At 45.0% G+C, this 19,647-nt stretch overlaps 1 protein-coding gene across 1 annotated transcript in view; it reads left to right on the forward strand.

Annotated features, from left to right (window-relative positions):
* The first annotated feature begins 449 nt into the window (after positions 1 to 449).
* LOC138374230 (NACHT, LRR and PYD domains-containing protein 7-like) overlaps positions 450 to 19,647 on the forward strand; it is a 672,516-nt gene continuing 653,318 nt past the window's right edge. The window contains 7 exon segments of the mRNA XM_069456942.1: positions 450 to 726; positions 6,034 to 6,108; positions 6,271 to 7,876; positions 9,526 to 9,699; positions 12,344 to 12,514; positions 15,101 to 15,271; positions 15,606 to 15,776. Coding sequence (XP_069313043.1) covers positions 450 to 726; positions 6,034 to 6,108; positions 6,271 to 7,876; positions 9,526 to 9,699; positions 12,344 to 12,514; positions 15,101 to 15,271; positions 15,606 to 15,776 — 2,645 coding nt within the window.

Below are 19,647 nucleotides of genomic sequence, written 5' to 3' on the forward strand. Positions count from 1 at the left end.
ATATTTTACACCTAGGTTCATCAGAGGTAGTGGCTTATAGTGTGTGTGTGTCTTTTTTTTCTTTTTTTCTTTTTGGGTAGTGTCCTTGCTTGACTTTGGTATCAGGGTAGTGCTGGCCTTGCAAAATGAGTTCAGAAGTATTCTTTCCCCTTCAACTTAAGCATTTAAGAGGAATTGATTTTAGTTCTTCAACTGTTTGGTAGAATTAATTCAGTAAAGCTATTAAGTCTTGGGCTTTTCTTGGGATTTCTGATTCCTGACTCACTCTCCTTACTTATGCTGGGTCTGTTCATGTTTTCTGTTAATTCAGCCTATATAATTTACCACTAGTGGGGCAGTGAGAACAGGCCTGTTTTTGGCATATAAACTGTTTCATTTAAGGATGCTGGTTCATGAATTTCTTCCCCCCACCCCAATTCCTCAGTCTTAAGGTCTCATACTTGGGCGCTATGGCATCCCTGCAGCCAGAGTTTAGCCTGGAAACCCTACTGGATCAGCTGAATGAGGATGAATTAAGGAGGTTCAAATCTCTATTAAAGGATCTTCCCCTACAAGGTAAGCTAAGGAATACCCCATGGTCCAAGGTAGAAGAGGCCGACGGCAAGAAACTGGCAGAAATTCTGATCGACAAATCCCCAAAATATTGGATAAGGAGTGTGACCGTGAACATCTTGGAGAAGATGAATCTCACAGAATTGTCTAAGAGGGCGAAAGCTCAAATCCCAGGTAAGTAGAACCCAATGTATATCAGTCATTTGTAACAAAGAATGAATGAGTCCCCAGGGTTTTAGAAACATCAGGAATATTATTGAAACTCCTAATATTCTGCATGCTCTGAATACCTTCTAGATGTCCAAATGGGCGGGTGGCGACCAGCCTCATTCATGGACTCTGCGTGTTTCTGTTTCTCCCCTTTTGTCTACACTGATTTCTGCCACCCCATGTCCTTTTGTTGGCTAATGCCTATGATAGCAGTGTACAGATACTCATGATTTTAGTTTATCCATTACCTCCTTTTTTTGATATTTTCAGCATTCTTATAAAAATTTTTTGTTCTGGGATAACTTTAGGTTAGTAGAAAAGTTGCAAAGACAATTCAAAGATTTCCCCTGTACACTTCACCCAGCATCCCTTAACGTTCACATCTTACATTTGACAAAACTAAGAAATAGACGCTGATATGACCCTTCACTGCAGACTACTTGGATTTGTTTCCACTCACATCCTGTTTGTGCCCAGATCCAATCCAGAATCCCACAGTGCATTTACTAGTGGGGTATTCTTAGTCTCCCAAACTATGTGAATATTCTCATTTGTTCTCTTTTTTCCATGAATTGTATGTTTAATGCCCTTGAGAAATCTTTTTTTTTTTTTTTTTTTCTTTTTTTTGAGACAGAGTCTCGCTCTGTTGCCCAGGCTAGAGTGAGTGCCGTGGTGTCAGCCTAGCTCACAGTGACCTCAAACTCTTGGGCTTAAGTGATCCTACTGCCTCAGCCTTCCGGTAGCTGGGACTACAGGCATGCTCCACCATGCCCGGCTAATTTTTTCTATATATTTTAGTTGTCCATATAATTTCTTTCTATTTTTAGTAGAGACGGGGGTCTCGCTCTTGCTCAGGCTGGTCTCGAACTCCTGACCTCGAGCTATCCACCCGCCTCGGCCTCCCAGAGTGCTAGGATTACAGGTGTGAGCCACCGCGCCCGGCCATGCCCTTGAGAAAACTTAGAGTTCCAGACTGCTACCAGCTAAATCAGCATTCCTTTCCCGTTTCCTTTCCCTTGTAGAAAAAACTCACCCAATTCTATCACACTAAAAGAAAAACTATTCAACACCACATTTCCTCCTAGGCAGGAGTCAGCAACTTTTTTCTGTAAAGGTTCTGATCATAAACACTAGGCCTTGCAGACCCTTGGGTCTCTTCACAATGACACGGTTCAGCTGTTGGTTGTATTGTGAAAGCAGCCTTTGATGATAATAAGTGAATGGGCGTGACCTTGTTCCAATACAGCTTTATTTACAAAAACAAGAGGCAGACCAAACTTGGACCGTGGGCTATAGTTTGCGGATCCCTGTTCTGGGGCATTGGATTTCAAAAGGATCTGCGTGTGAAATCAGAATCTCAAAGATACTGCTGTGCCAGGGTCCTACCTAGAGATTCTGACTCATTGGTTGGGTAGGGTGGTTGGAAATTGGCATTTTTAAAAGCTTCCCATATGATTCTTTCTTTTCTTTTTCATTTTTTGAGACAGTCTCACTCGGCCTGAGTGAGTGCTGTGGCGTCAACCAAGCTCACAGCAACCTCAAACTCCTGGGCTCAAGCAATCCTCCTGCCTCAGCCTCCAGAGAGATGAGGCAGGACAAGTAGAACGTGAAGAGAGTCTGTTAGATCCTTGGGACCTACCAGATTTTGAGAAGTAGGCAAGAGAACATTAAGTCCCTGAAGAATTAAAAATAATTCTATAGAAGTGAATGACAATAACATAACTGACACAGAAACCAGAAACAAGATGTTAAAAGATGAAAAAGGGCCAACAGGCACTAAATAGTGACTCTATGGTAGCCCCTCAACCCTACAGAATGCCAAATGTCAGCTTTAAATTTCCCATTTTCATGAAAATTAGGTCATCCTTGAGAAGCTACCAACGAATATGTAGTGAATTATTAGAAGTCATCCAATAGCACCAAGTTTAGGAGTGATGACAGATAGAGCCATTTTAGACAACCATAAAGTAAACCATCTGGATAGAGCCATGATCCTCAGTTTTACCTGCATATCAGAATTATATGAGCAAGGCCGGCACCGTGGCTCACGCCTATAATCCTAGCACTTTGGGAGGCCAAAGTGGGAGGATCACTTGAGCTCAGGAATTTGAGACCAGCCTGAGCAAGAGCAAGACCCCGTCTCTACTAAAAAGAAAAAATTAGCCAGGCATGGTGGCACATGCCTGTAGTCCCAGCTACTCTGGAGGCTGAGGCAGGAGGATTGCTTGAGCCCAGGAGTTTGGGGTTGTAGTGACTTAGGTTGATGCCATTGCACTCTAGCCCAGGCAACAGAGCAAGACTCTGACTCAAGGGAAAAAAACAAAAACAAAAAACTGGTCATCAAACATGTCCCTTTCCCCTATATGTTAACCCCTCCTGTATTTTTGTTCCCAGCTCATGATAATATTACCTATTAAATGTGAAAGATAACCCAAGAGGCTTCTTTCTCCCTTCATAATTCCCTCCAGCGTAATGCACCACGTGACCCTAAATAGCGGCTCACCACGCTTGCTTTGAGAACTTCAGTGCACTATTACTATTGTGCTAGCTCAGTAGGGGCTTAACTGCTGGGGTGCTATGCTGGGGTCTGAATGTGCCCCCCCCGAGGTAGAGCCTTTAGGGGGTAATTAAGCCATGAGGGTGGAGCCCTCATGAATGTGGTTGGCTACCTTGTAAGAGGTGGCAGGGAGCACCCTTCTGCCCCTCTGCCATGTGAGGACGCAGCAAGAGACACCATCTTGGAAGCAGAGTGAGGCCCCCACCAGACACCAGATCTGCTGGCGCCTTGATCTGAGACCTTCCAGCTTACGGAACAGTGAGAAAACTTCTGTTCTTTATGAACTACCCAGTCTCAGGTATCCTGTTGTAGCAGCAAGAACAGACTGAGACCCCAAAGCTGAACTGTGAACCCTCTTAGATGTCTTCCTGGTGTATATTTCAGAAATACCGCTCTAATAAGCCCAACTGTTCTTATTTTCAGAGTACACATGGATTTCCAAAACACTTGACACATGTCTGGAAGAAGAAGAAGAAGAAGAAGAAGAAGAAGAAGAAGTAGAAGAAGAAGAAGAATCAGAAAAGAGAGAAATGGGTTTGTATGAACATCACCAGGTGCTGGAGTGTGATATAAGTGACAGGAGACCTCTTTGAGTCCCTTAGCCAATGAAGTTACAGCATTCTCTCTATGCCACTTTCTTCCACTGTGTATTGTATTCACTGTATATCATGGAGAATGTGTTCTATTTTGTGTTGGAATTGGAGATCCATAGACAAGACTGACCCCATTATTTCCAAGAATAAAGCACTGATCACTATGAGTGGGAATGACTGATTTGAGCTGATCCTGTGGACAGTCTGGGTGTAGAGTAGGGTTTTCCTGCTTGAGCACTACAACATTTTGGGCTGGCCTCTGTCCATTAGCTGCTAGGAAGACTTGCCCTGGTTGTGAGCCTTGGAAACATCTCCAGACATTGTCAAATGTACCCTGGAGGGAAATCGCCCATGGTTGAGAACTAGTTGTTTGGACCGTTTCTTAAAAATCAATCTGGTGGTAGTTTAATTAAGTGACTTGTCATCAAATGTTTGTACCCTTATCATATAGCGGAACAGCCTGGGCCGTGGTGGCATGAGCCTCTAGTGCCAGCTACTCTGGGAGGCTGAGATGGGATGGTCACTTGAGTCCAGGAGTTCTAGGCTATAGTGTGCCATGATGGTGCCTGTGAATAGCCACTGCACTCCAGCCTGGGCAACAGAGTAGGATCTTGTTCCTTAAAAACAAAAAACCAAAAACAACTTTGAAAATAATATGGCAGAACAGGGCTGAGAAAACCATGGCCCATGAGTGAAACACAGATCACTGCCTGTTCTTGTAAATTCTTATTGGAACACAGCCATACTCATTTGTCTACACATTGTCTGTGGCTGCTTTCAGGCTGTGATGACAGTTTAATAATAGAGACCCCGTGGCCCACAAAGCCGAAGATATTTACTCTATGGCCTTCTACAAATTTTATTTTTGCCTCTGATTATGATGAAGAAATGTTTCCCACTACAATGATGCTTATGTTCTCTCCCAGTAGCAGACATAAACAAAAACATATAAAGGAAAGTGAATTCATTTTTGTTTATGAGGCCTTACTAAGTTGCCCAGGCTGGTCTCGAACTTCTGGCATCAAGGACTTCAGCCTCGGCCCCCTGAGTAGCTGGGGTTATGGGTGTGAGTCATCATACTCAGCTCAGAATGCATAAATTCTGATTGGGTTACAGAAGCATGTTAAGGCAGGAAGACTAGAGGCATGGAGTCTGGTGTGTTCCCTGGCTCATGCTGCCATGACAAAATACCACTGGGTTCCAATAGCCTGGAGGTGCTGTTATTGTTAGTCTCTTCTGAGGCCTCACTCCTTGGCCTCCAGACGCCTGCCTTCTCTCTGTGTCCTTGTAAGGATGTTGGTTCTGTTCTTCCCTCCCTTACAACCTCACTTAATCTTAATTCCTTAAAGCCCTAACTCCAATCACATATAGTCACACTAGGGATTAGGGGTTCAACAGAAATTTTTAAAGGATATAATTCAGTTCATAGTATCTGATTTAGAGGTTGTCTGATTTTTCTCTCTAGATCAGTTGTCCTCAACCTTTTTGGCACCAGACACTGGTTTCATGGAAGACAGTGTCTCTGCAGGTGGGGGTAGGCAGAGCTCAGGCTGTGATGGGGAGCAGCTGTAAATACGGATGAAGCTTTGCTTGCTCACCTGCTACTCATCTGCTGCTCACCTCCTGTTCTGCCGCCCTGTTCCTAACAGGCTGCAGACCGATACTGGTCCATGGCCCTGAGGGCTGGGGACTGTAACTTTAGATAACTAGCATATTCTATTTCTTGATACATAATAGAAGCTTGAGGCCAGGCACGGTGGCTCATGCCTATAATCCCAGCACTGTGGGAGGCTGAGGTGGGAGAATGGCTTGAGCTCATGAGTTCGAGACCAGCCTCAGCAAGAACGAGACCCGATTTCTACTAAAAATAGAAAGAAATTAGCTGAACAACTAAAAATAGAAAAATTAGCTGGGTGTGGTGGTGCATGCTTGTAGTCCCAGCTACTCGGGAGGCTGAGGCAGGAGGATTGCTTGAATCCAGGAGTTTAAATCCAGCCTGGGCAACACAGCAAGACCTCATCTCTAACAAAACAATATTTGAAGCTTTCTTTACAACAATATCTGATGTAGGAAGTACAAGTAACCTTGTGTGTCAGGCTTACGTCTGTGTGGATTTTACAGAGGATGCCCTGGAGCAAGGAAGAGATGGCCTAAAGCTGGGAGACACAGAGGAAGACTTGGATGTAGAAAAGCCAGGTGGGTAAATACTGTCTTAAGGTCATAAATCTAGTGTTTGAGAGCCTGCAGGCAAATCACATCTCTGTAGTTTTCCTTATTTCTGGTACTTTACAAAGTATTTTTCAGGTAAGTATCATAGAATCGTTGGCATCTCAACTCTCCCATTGGATATCATTGCAGGTAAACAAGGGGAACATAGAAATGCGATGGAGAAACCTCCTTTGGTCTGGAACAATAAATTTTGGCGGGGAGACAGTGACCACTTCCTTGATGATGTCACTCAGAGAAGCCAGAAGTTCGTACCGTTCTTGCATCCCAAGACACGCACACAGCCAATACCACACACGGTGGTGCTCCAGGGCCCCGCAGGTGTCGGGAAAACTACACTGGCCAGGAAATTGATGATGGACTGGAAAGAAGACAACCTCAATCAGATGTTCAGATACGCCTTCTACCTCCGCTGCAAGGAGCTCAACCACATGGGCACATGCAGCTTTGCAGAGCTGATCTCCAAGGACTGGCCCGAAGGGCAGGATGACGTCTCCGAGGTCCTTGCCCAAGCACAGAAGATCCTGTTCGTCATTGATGGTTTTGAAGAGCTGAAAGTCCCCAAGGGGGCCCTGATCCAAGATATTTGTGGCGACTGGGAGGAGCAGAAGCCAGTGCCCGTCCTCCTGGGCAGCCTGCTGAAGAGGAAGATGTCACCCAAGGCCACATTACTGGTCACCACGCGGCCCGAGGCCCTGAGGGATCTCCGGCTCCTGGTGGAACAGCCCCTCTTCTTAGAGATCGAGGGCTTCCTGGAGCAGGACAGGAAAGCCTATTTCTTGAAACACTTTGAAGATGAGGATGAGGCCCTGCGAGCTTTCGACTTGATGAGGAGCAACGAGGCCTTGTTCCGCATGGGCGCGGCGCCCGCGGTGTGCCGGATCGTCTGCACGTGTCTGAAGCTTCAGATGGAGAAGGGGCAGGACCCGGCCCCCACCTGCCTGACCACCACGTCGCTGTTCCTGCATTTCCTCTGTGGCCAGTTCACGCCGGCGCCCGGGGACTGCCCCGACCACAACCTGCGAGGCCCGCTGAGGACTCTGTGCTTCCTGGCTGCCCAGGGCACGTGGACACAGATGTGTGTGTTTGACGAGGAAGACCTCAGGAGCCTTGGGGTGCAGGAGGCCGACCTGTCTCCTTTCCTGGACAAGGACATCCTCCAGAAGGACAGGGACTGCGAAGGCTGCTACTCCTTCCTCCACCTCAGCCTCCAGCAGTTCCTGGCCGCCACGTTCTACATCCTGGAGAGGGAGGAGGAGGAGGAGGAGGACTCCTGGGAGAGCCACACGCAGGACATCGGGGATGTGCAGAAGCTGTTCTCCAAGGAGGAGAGACTGAAGAACCCCAGCCTGACCCAAGTGGGATACTTCTTATTCGGCCTCTCGAATGAGAAGAGAGCCCAGGAGTTGGAGATGACTTTTGGCTGCCGAGTGTCACTGAAGATCAGAGAGGCGTTACTGAAATGCAAAGCAAACCTCGATGAGAATAAACCCTTCTCCGAGATGGACATGAAGGAGTTTTTGTACTGCCTCTACGAGTCTCAAGATGAGGGGCTGGTGAAGGACGCCATGGCCCGCTTCAAGGAAGTTTCTGTTCACGTGACAGATACATTTGAGATGATGTACTCTTTCTTCTGCCTCAAGCATTGTCAAAACGTACAGAGAATCTCGCTGCAGGTAGCAAAGGGGATATTCCTAGAGAATGATCAGGAGTCGGAACCACACGCTCAGCTTAAGAGGTAAGAACTCCGTTTACTCTCCTAGCTCCCACTGTCAGCCTCTGCCCATGCTTTGCTAGGGAGAGGCCAGTCTCCTGTGTCCCTGCAGCTTAGAGTTGGAATTTCCTGCTCACTGGACTTTCTTTCTGCTTAACATTCAAGATATAGTAGACACGATGTTGTAATTAAGAATGGAGTCTTTGGAGCTTGTTTTGCCTTTTTAATTTAAAAAAGTTTTTCACTTTTTAACGCTTTTAAAAAAGACAGTGTTTTGCTGTAGAGTGCAGTGTTGGGATCACAGCTCACTGCAGCCTTGAACTCCTGGGCTCAAGTGATCCTCCTGTCCCAGCCTCTCAAGCAGCTGGGACTACAGGCACACGCCATCACGGCTGGCTAATTTTTCAACTTTTTGGACAAATGAGGCTCTCACTGTATTGCCCAGGGTGGTCTCGAACTCCTGGCCTCAAGTGACCCTCCTGTCTTGGCTTCCCAAGCACTGGGAATATGGGCGTGAGCCACCACTCCCGGCCAGACCTTGTTTTAGTGTTAAAGTTTTTGTGTGGGGATGGGCCTGAGTATGCCTAGAGAGTTCTATCATTTCAAGTATTTTCTCTCCCTACCCAGACTTGTTATGTTTTTTTCTATATGTACTCTTTTTTCTTTTCTCAGAACTTAAAAGCTTAATTTTGTGTTACTGATTTATTTTGAGACAGTCTTGTTCTGTCTCCTGGGCTAGAGTGCAGTGGTGTAATCATAGCTCACTGCAATCTCCAACTTCTAGGTTCAAACAGTTCTCCTGCCTCAGGCTCTTGAGTAGCTGGGACTACAGGTGCATGCCAGATTGCTTGGCTAACTTTTCTGTTTTTTGTAGAGACAGGGTCTTACTCTTGCTTAGGCTGGTCTTGAACTCCTGGCCTCAAGTGATCCTCCTGCCCCAGCCTCCCAGAGTGCTAGGATTACAGGCATGAGCCACTGCAAACTAGCCTATGTTTTATTTTTAATCGACTGAAATTGTATGCATTTACGGGGTATAATGTGACATTTTGATATATTTATGTTTTAGAATAATCAAGCTAATTAACAAATCCATCACCTCACATTTTTGTAGTGAAAATCCTTAATATCTATTCTTGGCAATTTTATATATACAATCCATTACCATAGTTACCATTCTGTGCAGTAGATCACTAAATCTTATACCATCTTATTGAAGAATGATTGAAATGAAAAACTGTACACATTTAAAATATACAACTGGATAAGTATGGAGGTAAGTATATCTTGCAAAACTGTAACTGCCCTCTCTGCCATAAACCTATCCACCACTTCCAAATGTTTTCTCCTGCCCTCTCATGTCTTCTCACAAAAATAGATCTACTGTCTCAGCAAGTTTGAGTATGTGAGAGTGTTAACGACAGGCACTGTACTTACTAAGTCTACTTTGACATCCTTTTAAAACAGTGTATGTTGAAGGGTTGAAACTTTCCCCAAACCAACATGCCTTAAAAGGATTAAGTCATTGAAAACATAGTGTTATTCACTTAGATTTATGATAAATGTCAAACTCTACGGTTATTGGGGAGGGTTTTGGTTGTACAAGATGAATTAGTCCTAGAGATCTGCTGTATACAATATGTATACAGTAAGTGCTCTTGTCTGTTCCTTCCTAGTTGTGCTGAGCATGACCGTCACTCTCTTCAGCTCTGGAGGGATTTCTGCTCTGTGATCAGCTCAGATTCCTATCTGAGCTGTCTGGATATGAGCGAAAGCTTCCTGAGTGACTCCTCTGTGAGGATTCTCTGTGACCATATAACCCGATTCTCCTGTCATCTGCAGGAAGTGGTGTAAGTAGAAGCTCATCTTTCAAGGGGGATCCTGAGGCGTGGCCAGGCTGCTCGCATTTTGTAATATGATAGCGATATTTGAATTCCTGACCAGGCTACCACTAGGTGCTCGGAATACAAAGAAAGGAAATGGCTCCTATCTTAACTGTTCCAGTGGGAGAGTCATATTACATCAAGTCATTTTCAGGAAATTTTGCCGAGAGTTTGGAAGTTTGCAAACCCCTGCTGGGGGGCATATTTGAATCTCAGCCTATAGGAAATGCAGGCATGTGTCAGGGGGCTACCTGGATGGAAAATAGAGAAATATTCCAGGGAGTGCTTTTCCAAATTGACGAGTAAGAGCATGTTGGTAAAGTGATGGTGAATTCATAGCCACTGTCATGGCAATGGCATTGAGAGGTGGGTCTGAATAAGGTAGGTCAAAGCAGATGCAAACCAAGATGTGGAACACCTAGGCAGGTGACTATGATGGTATCCTTTTATTAGTGTTTTCCATTTATTTTACTTTAAATCTTTAATCAACAACAATGTGGTACTATGTGATAGGATACATGTATACCTGTGGAAAGATTAAATCAAGCTAATATATCCATTGCCTGACATACTTATTTCTTTGCAATGAACGTGTAAAATATACTCTTAGCCATTTTGAAATATACAACACGTTATTAACTATGGTCACCATGCCCTACGACAGATTACTAGAATTTACTCCTCCTGCGTAAATGAAACGTTGTATACTTTGACCAACATCTCCACTATCCCCATCCACCCCTCCCCTCTGCCTCTGGTAACCACCATTCTGTTCTCTAATATCAAACTCAAAGTAGAGAGGACAATGGTGGTTATCAGAGGCTGAGAGTAACAAGGAGATGTTGACCAAAGGGTACAAAATTTCACTTGGACAGGAGTAAGTTCTTTTTTTTTTTTTTTTTTTTTTTTTTGAGACAGAGTCTCACTTTGTTGCCTGGGCTAGAGTGAGTGCCGTGGCATCAGCCTAGCTCACAGCAACCTCAAACTCCTGGGCTCAAGCAATCCTACTGCCTCAGCCTCCCGAGTAGCTGGGACTACAGGCATGCACCACCATGCCCAGCTAATTTTTTCTATATATATATTTTAGTTGGCCAGATAATTTCTTTCTATTTTTAGTAGAGACGGGGGTCTCACTCTTGCTCAGGCTGGTCTCAAACTCCTGACCTCGAGCGATCCATCTGCCTCAGCTTCCCAGAGTGCTAGGATTACAGGCGTGAGCCACCGTGCCTGGCCTGTTCAAACTTTTAAACTGTGGTTTGTTGAACAAATGGGGACTCAGAACAGTGCCTGTACCTATTCAGTACTGACCAAACGTTTTAATCTGAGTATGGCAACTATAGGCCTGCACAAGGAGGGATAGTGGCATGGAAGGGAGACCTGGCATTGAAAGTGACCATCACTTGGCCTGGGGTGATGAGGTCAGAGGTACGTGGTGTTGGTGTAATAATTATCCATTGCTGTATAGTGCATCACCCCAAACATCGCAGCGTCAAATGGTATATACTCAATATCTCAGTTTCTATAGGTCAGGAATCTGGATGTAGCTTAGTTGAGGCCTCTGCTCCCAGAACTCTCACCAGATTGCAAAAAAAGATGCAGGCTGGGCTGTGGTCTCATCTGAAAGCTCGACTGGGCAAGGTTCTGCCTCTAAGCTCACGTGGCTGTTGGATAGAATCCTTGCTGGCTGTCAAGCCAAGGGTGGTCCCCAGCTCTTCCATGAGGCACCCCCCTTGGGAAGCTCAGAACACGGTATCTTCTTCTAAGACCGATTGGGGTGGATGTGGGTGGGGACTCCAGCAAGATGGTGCCACCATGTTATGCAATGTGACCACCTGATCACGTACATCCCATCACCTTTGCCCTGTTCTATTTGGTTAGAAGAATGTCATAGGTCCCATTCACATCCAGGGAGAGGGATCACACGATGTGAACCCCAGCAGATGGGGATAGCTGGGGGACCATCTTAGAGTCTCTCTTAAGAGTGTAGGAAGGCACAGGCAGGGGCTGAAGGAAACTGGAAATTGTAATAAAGACATGAGATTTAAAATCTGAACCAGTCATTTCTTAGTTTGCCCAATAAAGCCTTGCAGAGTCTTCCTGGACTCCATAAATTGGGCTGTGAAATGCTCAAGGAGACATAAACAGATTAAACATGACTTAGCCATGTTACTGTTTTGTTCCTCCTTACAGACTCGGTAAAGCTAATTACCTACACAAGCTGGAAATGTCATCTTTGTGGTTTTCCTACCATCAGTGCGGATAAAGGAGAAGTTTCTTGTCAACCTGTCTCAGTAGCAGTGGGATTCTACACCTTACTGCGGGACATGTCCTTATGAGATGTCCTCATGTGTTCATGAATGTGCTTGTTCTCAAAACGTAGGGAGGATGACGTATTGCCTTTTCTCCCCAACAAGCCATAGAAGGAACGGCACTTGTTTGAAATGAAACACGGCTCGGTACTACTGCCCTTCGGTAAAAGGTTGAGACAACAATGGAAGGGAGAATTTATAATGGTCTCTAGATCTGAAGCATAACTCGGCTTTTTGTTTACATATGCCTCTAAACAACAGGATTAAACACTGAAGATGGAATCCCTCCTGTTTCTTCCTAGGATTAGAAATGTCACCCCTGACAACGCTTACAGGGATTTCTGTCTGGCTTTCATTGGTAAGAAGTCCTTGACTCGCCTGACCCTGGAAGGCCCTGTCCAGCGGGATGAGATGACGCTGACGATGCTGTGTGAGATCCTCAGGAACAAGCAATGCAAGCTGAAGCATCTGAGGTAGGTCTCGGTCACTGCTGTCTCGAATGTATGAAGGGAGCCACGTGGTCTCGCTGAGTGGACTAGGACAGAGGTAGCTGCCCTGCCTGGACACTGTGCCAAACAGGGAATGCGTTTCTCAAATAGACCTGAATGGAGTGTCACTCTCCTCTTTTCCCCTGCCAGCTTGTCTCCTGCATTGCATAACTAGCCCTGGATGCAAAGAAAAACACCCAGAATCTTGTGCCACCTTCTAGCTTAGGGACATGATCTTCTAGGCTGCATGTTACCTGCCTGGTGTGATTTAGAGCAGTGATTGCCCTTAATTGACCACCCAGTGATGCTGTGGGAAAATCTAGTGTTCTGGCTCTTGGTAGCTCACTGGTTGAGAGATCCCTTCCTCCTTGAGTGGCTCTCCGAGTGAGTACTGAGTGTCACCACCACAGTGGTCATTAGGCTGTATTTTTTCCTCTCAGTTGAGTAGCATCCCAGGTACTGGCTAGCGGCATAGGTTTTTGGAATTAGAAATGAGTTCAAATCCTTGCTCTGACATTTAAGACCTAGGTGATCTTGAGATGTTTTTCTCATCCATAAGATGGGATTTTAATAATCGAATGAGCTGGTGGTAGCTTGCACCTCTAGTCCCAGCTACTCCCCGTGGAAACTCAGAGCTATGTGGGAGGCTGAGACGGGAGGATTGCTTGAGCCCAGGAGTATAAATCTAGCCTGGGCAACAAAGTGAGAACCCTGTCTCTTTAAAAAAAAAAAAAAAAGAATGAAACATGAGATGTGAACCGCTTTGTGTGGGGACCAGACACCAATTATAGACACATCAGAAATCAATAACAGCTATCAATTAGAAAGATAATCTTCTATGTCTTTCTTTCTTTCTTTTTTTTTTTTTTTGAGACAGAGTCTCATTCTGTTCCCCGGGCTAGAGTGCCGTGGTGTCAGCCTAGCTCACAGCAACCCCAAACTCCTGGGCTCAAGCAATTCTGCCTCAGCCTCCCAAGTAGCTGGGATTATAGGCATGTGCCACCATGCCCAGCTCTTTTTTTCTATATGTATTTTTAGTTGTCCAGATAATTTCTATTTTTAGTAGAGATGGGGTCTCACTCTTGCTCAGGCTGGTCTCGAACTCCTGACCTCGAGCGATCCTCCCGCCTTGGCCTCCCAGAGTACTAGGATTATAGGCGTGAGCCACCGCGCCTGGCCTTCTATGTCTTTCAATTAGAAGAAAACCATAGCTTTAAAATCTTGATTAGCTATTTCTCAATGGATACTTTGAGGCTCCAAAATGACAAATGGCTGATATAGAATCTCATATATGCTGATTTCAGGCACCTAGTATCCCACCTTGTATTCTGATTGCTGATGTCCTTATTATAGGTTAAGCTCCAAGGGAAGAAAGGGTACTAATTTTAAGAACTCCAATTTTACTTATGTGGAAAACATCCTACTAGGCACAGTATGTAGATGAGTTATATCCTTTGTCTGACATGAAGGTACTGTCTTTCTCCAAAGTACAAATGGAAAAAACACAAATATTATAAAGGTTAAGTAACTTGTGAAGATTGGACATAAGAGGCAGAGCCATGATTTAAACAATAAGCTTTTCCTAGAGTCTGGTCTGCAGGGCATCCTTTGAGGACATTAAATGAAAGTCTGCAAGAGGGGGCGTTGTAGCGCCCAGTGCAATGGACTAATGGGTGGCCCTGATGTTCTCCAAGACACCTACACAATATTCATGTTTCCATCAACTGGAGGAGTTCTCAATTCTTAGTCTTAGAACACTTAACAAACCTTGGACCTGGCTACCTAAGTATCCAATTGTATCTCATTGCTTTAATCTTCATTTTCTCCAATAACTTACTGAAAATAAGAAACTCTCCCCTGTATTGATGTACAGGCTAAAGCAACGCCATCCTGGGTGCTAATCCTCAATTTTGACTTCTGCTTTACCCCCTGCCTTTTTCTATTGTTACTGCAAATCCTGCCCTCAGATCAAAACAACCTCACCCAGAAGTCCTGCCCTTAGGCAGGTTCATGTGGCATTCTTGCCTTTTTCTGAGGGTGGACTTCAACTGTTTTATTCATTCCTTCTCAGTGTATAAGCCCTGGGTCAGGGTGGGGCGGGTTATGGCTCGGGGATCTCCCATCTCATCTCGCCACCACCTAAGACATGGCTTCTGCTCATAAATCCCTATTAAGTGATTCTTCCTGAGAAACTGGATATATCAGCCTCTTTCTTTGGTCTCTTGGCTTCCCTGGGCTTTGGGGTAGGTTTGCATAGGGCTGCCCTCTACGAGATAATCGCATCAACTTTTCCTATGGAATCACGTACTTAAGTCTAAGCAAACCACACTGGTGAAACTTCACACAGAATTGTGTTACAGTCTCTCGGAGATGAGCCTAGATATTGACCAGATGTCCGTGGGGATACCCGAGGAAGCAAAGGAGATCAGATCTCTCTGATAATTCAGGCCAGGTTGGACACCTATTGGAGCGGAGTGACATAAGCCAAGGACACGCTCTTCATGGAGGCGAAGGATGATCTGAGAGTCTCTGTCCTCCCGGAAGGATGACTTATTTCTATTTCTCCCGCAGGTTGGGATTTCATTCTGTTACCGCTCAGCAATGGGCCGATCTCTCCTTGGCTCTCAAAATCAACCATTCGCTGACATGCCTGGACCTCTCAGCCAACGAGCTCCTGGACGAGGGTGTCAAGTTGCTGCACACGACTTGGAAAGACCCAAAGTGCTTCCTGGAGAGGCTGTCGTAAGTCTCTTCTCTTCCTGTGGAGCATCTATTTTAGGTCTGGGGCCACAGAAGAGAAAAGGTAACGAACGTCTGACTAGCTAAGAGCCTATACGGAACCTCTCACTGACATAAATACCTGCTTCTTAGTTTTGGTCCCAGGTGGATGGCTGGTGTGTGTTGGTCATCTCATTCCTGTTCACTCATGGCTGTGCTCACTACTAGATGACAGAGGGCAGGGAATTAACAAGAGGGGCTGTATGTAGCTGAGGTCTTTTGCATTTGGATATAGCCAAGAAGATTGGATTTTTGGAAGTGTGTTCACCACTTTACCATTTGTTTCATATTTTTGCAGTTTGGAGGACTGTCACCTTACGGAAGCCTGTTGCAAGACACTTGCTTCTGTTCTGGTGGTCAACCAGAAGCTGAGGTACCTGTGCTTGGCCAAGAACGACCTCAGGGATAGTGGAGTGAAAATTCTGTGCGAGGGCTTGAGTTACCCTGATTGCAAACTAGAGACCCTGGTGTAAGTCCCCGCTTGGCTCTGTGTGTGTGTGTGTGTGTGTGTGTGTGTATGTGCGTGCACATGTGAATTCAAGCAGAACAGATGTGAATATACTTAATAATTTCTTTCAAAGGTAACTGGAAGGAAGCTGGTGAGAATTAGAACAGGGGTAGAAACAAGGAGAGAGATGTTATTATAATATTGGCATGTCCTCAGATCTTCTTCCTACTGTGGGGATTTGAGACAGGTGATTGGTTCTCAGATCTGTTTTGTATATGTTCTTAAAATTCATGTGACACCTTACTTCCTGCAACTGGAGATAGGTTGAGTTAGAAGGTAGGGTCAGTAAAATTCCTTTTTCTGTAAAAGGCCAGATTTTAAGTATTTCCGGCTCTGTGGGCTATGGGGTCTCTGGCTGCTATTGTGGTTGACTTGTAAGGGAATAAAACTTTATTAAAAAAAAAGTGGCAGGCTGGATTTGACCCATGGACTGTTGTTTGACCCTTGTTCTATGGGGTTCTTTGGGAACAAGCCCAGCATGAACTACCTGTTCATAGGAGGATCATTGTTAGGACAATACTGGAGAATGCATAGGGTTGGAGACCTATTTCTGTTTAGAAATTCTGTCCAGTGTCCATTTCTCTGGGGCCCTCATTCTCCTATAAACCTGCTGTCTGCTAGTTTGCACCATGGCTTTTAGGGGCCCTAGAAACTCCCAGTGTCTTACTCTAGGATATGCCTTAATGTCCAAAATGCTTCCGACTTGAATATCCAGCTTTTCATGGCAGATAGAAAAAAGGGAAAGACATCTCTCCCTAAAACATTCATTAGAACATAAAATTTCATATATGATGTCACTAAGTAGACCTATCTTAGCGTTCATGTAGGCATCTAAACAGACAAAAGTCACATGTTTATTAAACATGTGTTTAGGAAGTCACATGTTTGCAAATCAGGCTATATTAAATTTTACAAGCATTATTTTTAGAGTCCTTACAACCTTATGAGATAAGCACCGTTATTGTGATTTTACTAGTTAGAGATCTGTAGCTTATCCACTTGGCTTGCCCATGGTCACGTCTGCAGTAGGTCTGAAGTCTACTCTATGATGAGTTTTTGATTCTCTTTACTTAAAAAATGTAAAGTCAGTAATGTTTGGCTAAGCCTCTATCATGTAGGCTGTCAACTTAATTTCAGACTTTGTTTCCTTCCCCACGCTCCCCAGGTTCATATATGACTTTAGGATTTCACATAACACAAAGCATGGTATCGTCTTGTCTAGTTACCATCTATCTGCTCTTTGGGGTCACCTTCCAGTTCCACAGTGGCTGCTGTTTGCCTCGCTTGGGGCACGGGGTTGCTGGTGCTGATTGCAGATCCACCTGCCTAAGCGTGTGATGTGCCCACCCTTCCCTACGGTCAGGCCTCCTAACCTGGAGGATTTGTAGAAGTCTCAGCTTATAGGAGAATCTACAGTGTGTAAATTAGAACCGTAGCCACTGCACCTTTTTGGGTGCAGCACAATTCTGCTGGGTCAATTAAAGCCAAGACTTGAAATAAAATAAAATCATGGGGGTGTGCATATTACTATGTTATCATTAATTATAGTCATCTTGATCATTACACAACATACATATCAAAACATCACACTGTATCCTGTATATATGTGCAACTATCACATATCAAAAATAAACCTTGAAAAACTTTTTTTTTTTTTTTTTTTTTTTTTTTTTTTGTTGAGACAGAGTCTCACTTTGTTGCCCAGGCTAGAGTGAGTGCCGTGGCGTCAGCCTAGCTCACAGCAACCTCAGACTCCTGGGCTTAAGCGATCCTACTGCCTCAGCCTCCCGAGTAGCTGGGACTACAGGCATGCGCCACTATGCCCGGCTAATTTTTTCTATATAGATTTTTAGGTGTCCATATAATGTCTTTCTATTTTTAGTAGAGACGGGGTCTCGCTCAGGCTGGTCTCGAACTCCTGACCTTGAGCAATCCACCCGCCTCGGCCTCCCAGAGTGCTAGGATTACAGGCGTGAGCCACCGCGCCCGGCCTCTTGAAAAACTTTAAAGAGGCCGGGTGCGGTGGCTCACGCCTGTTATCCTAGCACTCTGGGAGGCCGAGGCGGGTGGATTGTTTGAGCTCAGGAGTTCGAGACCAGACTGAGCAAGAGCGAGACCCCCCATAAAAATATATATAGAAAAATTAGCCGGGCATGGTGGCACATGCCTGTAGTCCCAGCTACTAGGGAGGCTGATGCAAGAGGATTGCTTGAGCCCAGGAGTTTGAGGTTGCTGTGATCTGGACTGATGCCATGGCACTCTAGCCCGGGCAACAAAGTGAGACTCTGTCTCAAAAAAGCAAAAAACAAAAAACTTAAAAGATGAAGAGTCAAGGAAAGTAGAATCTCAGTGATCTAAGAGTACAAAAAATAAGGGAAACTTCAGAAACTGTCCTGGCTCTGTCTGACCCAGATCCCAAGCTCTTGACCTGTAAGAGGCTACAGTCCTAAAAAAATCTGTATCTCAAAAGATGTGTTTGTTTCTCCATGATAAAAGGTGGTTGACAAAGACTAGTTTAATCCTCTACCACCTAAGCAGGGTGGAAATAATGTAATCATAAGTCCATTTGCATGCTTTTATGGCCAGCCTGCCTGGAAATGTGTGGTTCAAGGTAGAAGGCACACGATCTAGGAAGAAACAACTACTTCGCAGGGCATAAGTTGCAGAGGGATAATAGACGCATCTTCATTCAATTATCCCTTAGGTTACGGCAATGCAACATAACCAGACGTGGCTGCGAACATCTCTCAAAGCTACTCCAAGAATACTCCAGCCTGACAAACTTGGACCTGGGTCTCAATACCATAACTACTGGATTGTGGTTTCTCTGTGAGGCCTTAAAGAATCCAAATTCTAACCTAAAATGCCTGGGGTAAGTGCTTTTGCTCATCTTTAAAGTGTTTGGAAATATTTGATTTCTATATTGTAAAACATCTCAAGCTGTGATCATATTAGTCCACATCCACTTTTAGGAGAAAACCCCTCCACAAGTTGAATATAGGTAACTGGGTGTTTCCTAAGGCTGAAGAGGTGGGATGTAGGTGGGATGGCCTCCAGTGAGGACTTCAGGAACACAAAGTTTTTGCTGGGATCCAGTGATCAGGAGGCAGTGGACCTGTCCCAGCTCAGTCCCCTGGAATTCCACCCCTGGGAAATGCAGTGGCTCCATCAATGGGACAGTGAGCTCTGCCGCACTTCTCTTCCAAATCTGTCACATGCATCTCATGGGTGAAACCTACTTTGCAATTAGAAGCCTAATGGAAAGACAGTCTGGATAATGTAATTATTTAGCTTTGCTATAGAGACCAGAAAAACACAAACAAAACCCCCAAAACAGAACACCAGGGTGCTTTTGTTTTTACTTCTGGTTGTTCTGGGTAATCCTTTAAAATTCTTGGCCAGACATGCTTGGGGCTGATTCCTTCTGGGGAGGGGAGTTATACATAAGCTAGCATGACCTGTATCTACCCTACGTAGAACCTTCCCACTGCCTTCCACTGGCAAAGGCACCTTTCAGTCTCAAAGGGGCTCTGGCAAGACAAGATGAGGAATGGAATAGAGGCAATGATAACGTGTCATGCTTTACTAAGTGTGATCAACTCAACCCTCAGTAATAAGGTCTACAAAAACAATCTAATCCTATTCATTGATTCTAAGCTATCCGATCCTCTACTTCCTTCATTTCACACCTCACATTCAAACCACCTTTAGGTCTCTCCTTCCAGATACCTGGAATCTGACCACCTACCTTTCCACTGCTAACACACTCATCTGAGCCTCTAACTCTCATGTGGATTGTTGCATAGTCTGTGAACTGGTCGGCAAATTTCTG

The sequence above is a fragment of the Eulemur rufifrons genome, chromosome 24 (assembly GCF_041146395.1).
Source record: "Eulemur rufifrons isolate Redbay chromosome 24, OSU_ERuf_1, whole genome shotgun sequence".
Taxonomy (NCBI): domain Eukaryota; kingdom Metazoa; phylum Chordata; class Mammalia; order Primates; family Lemuridae; genus Eulemur; species Eulemur rufifrons.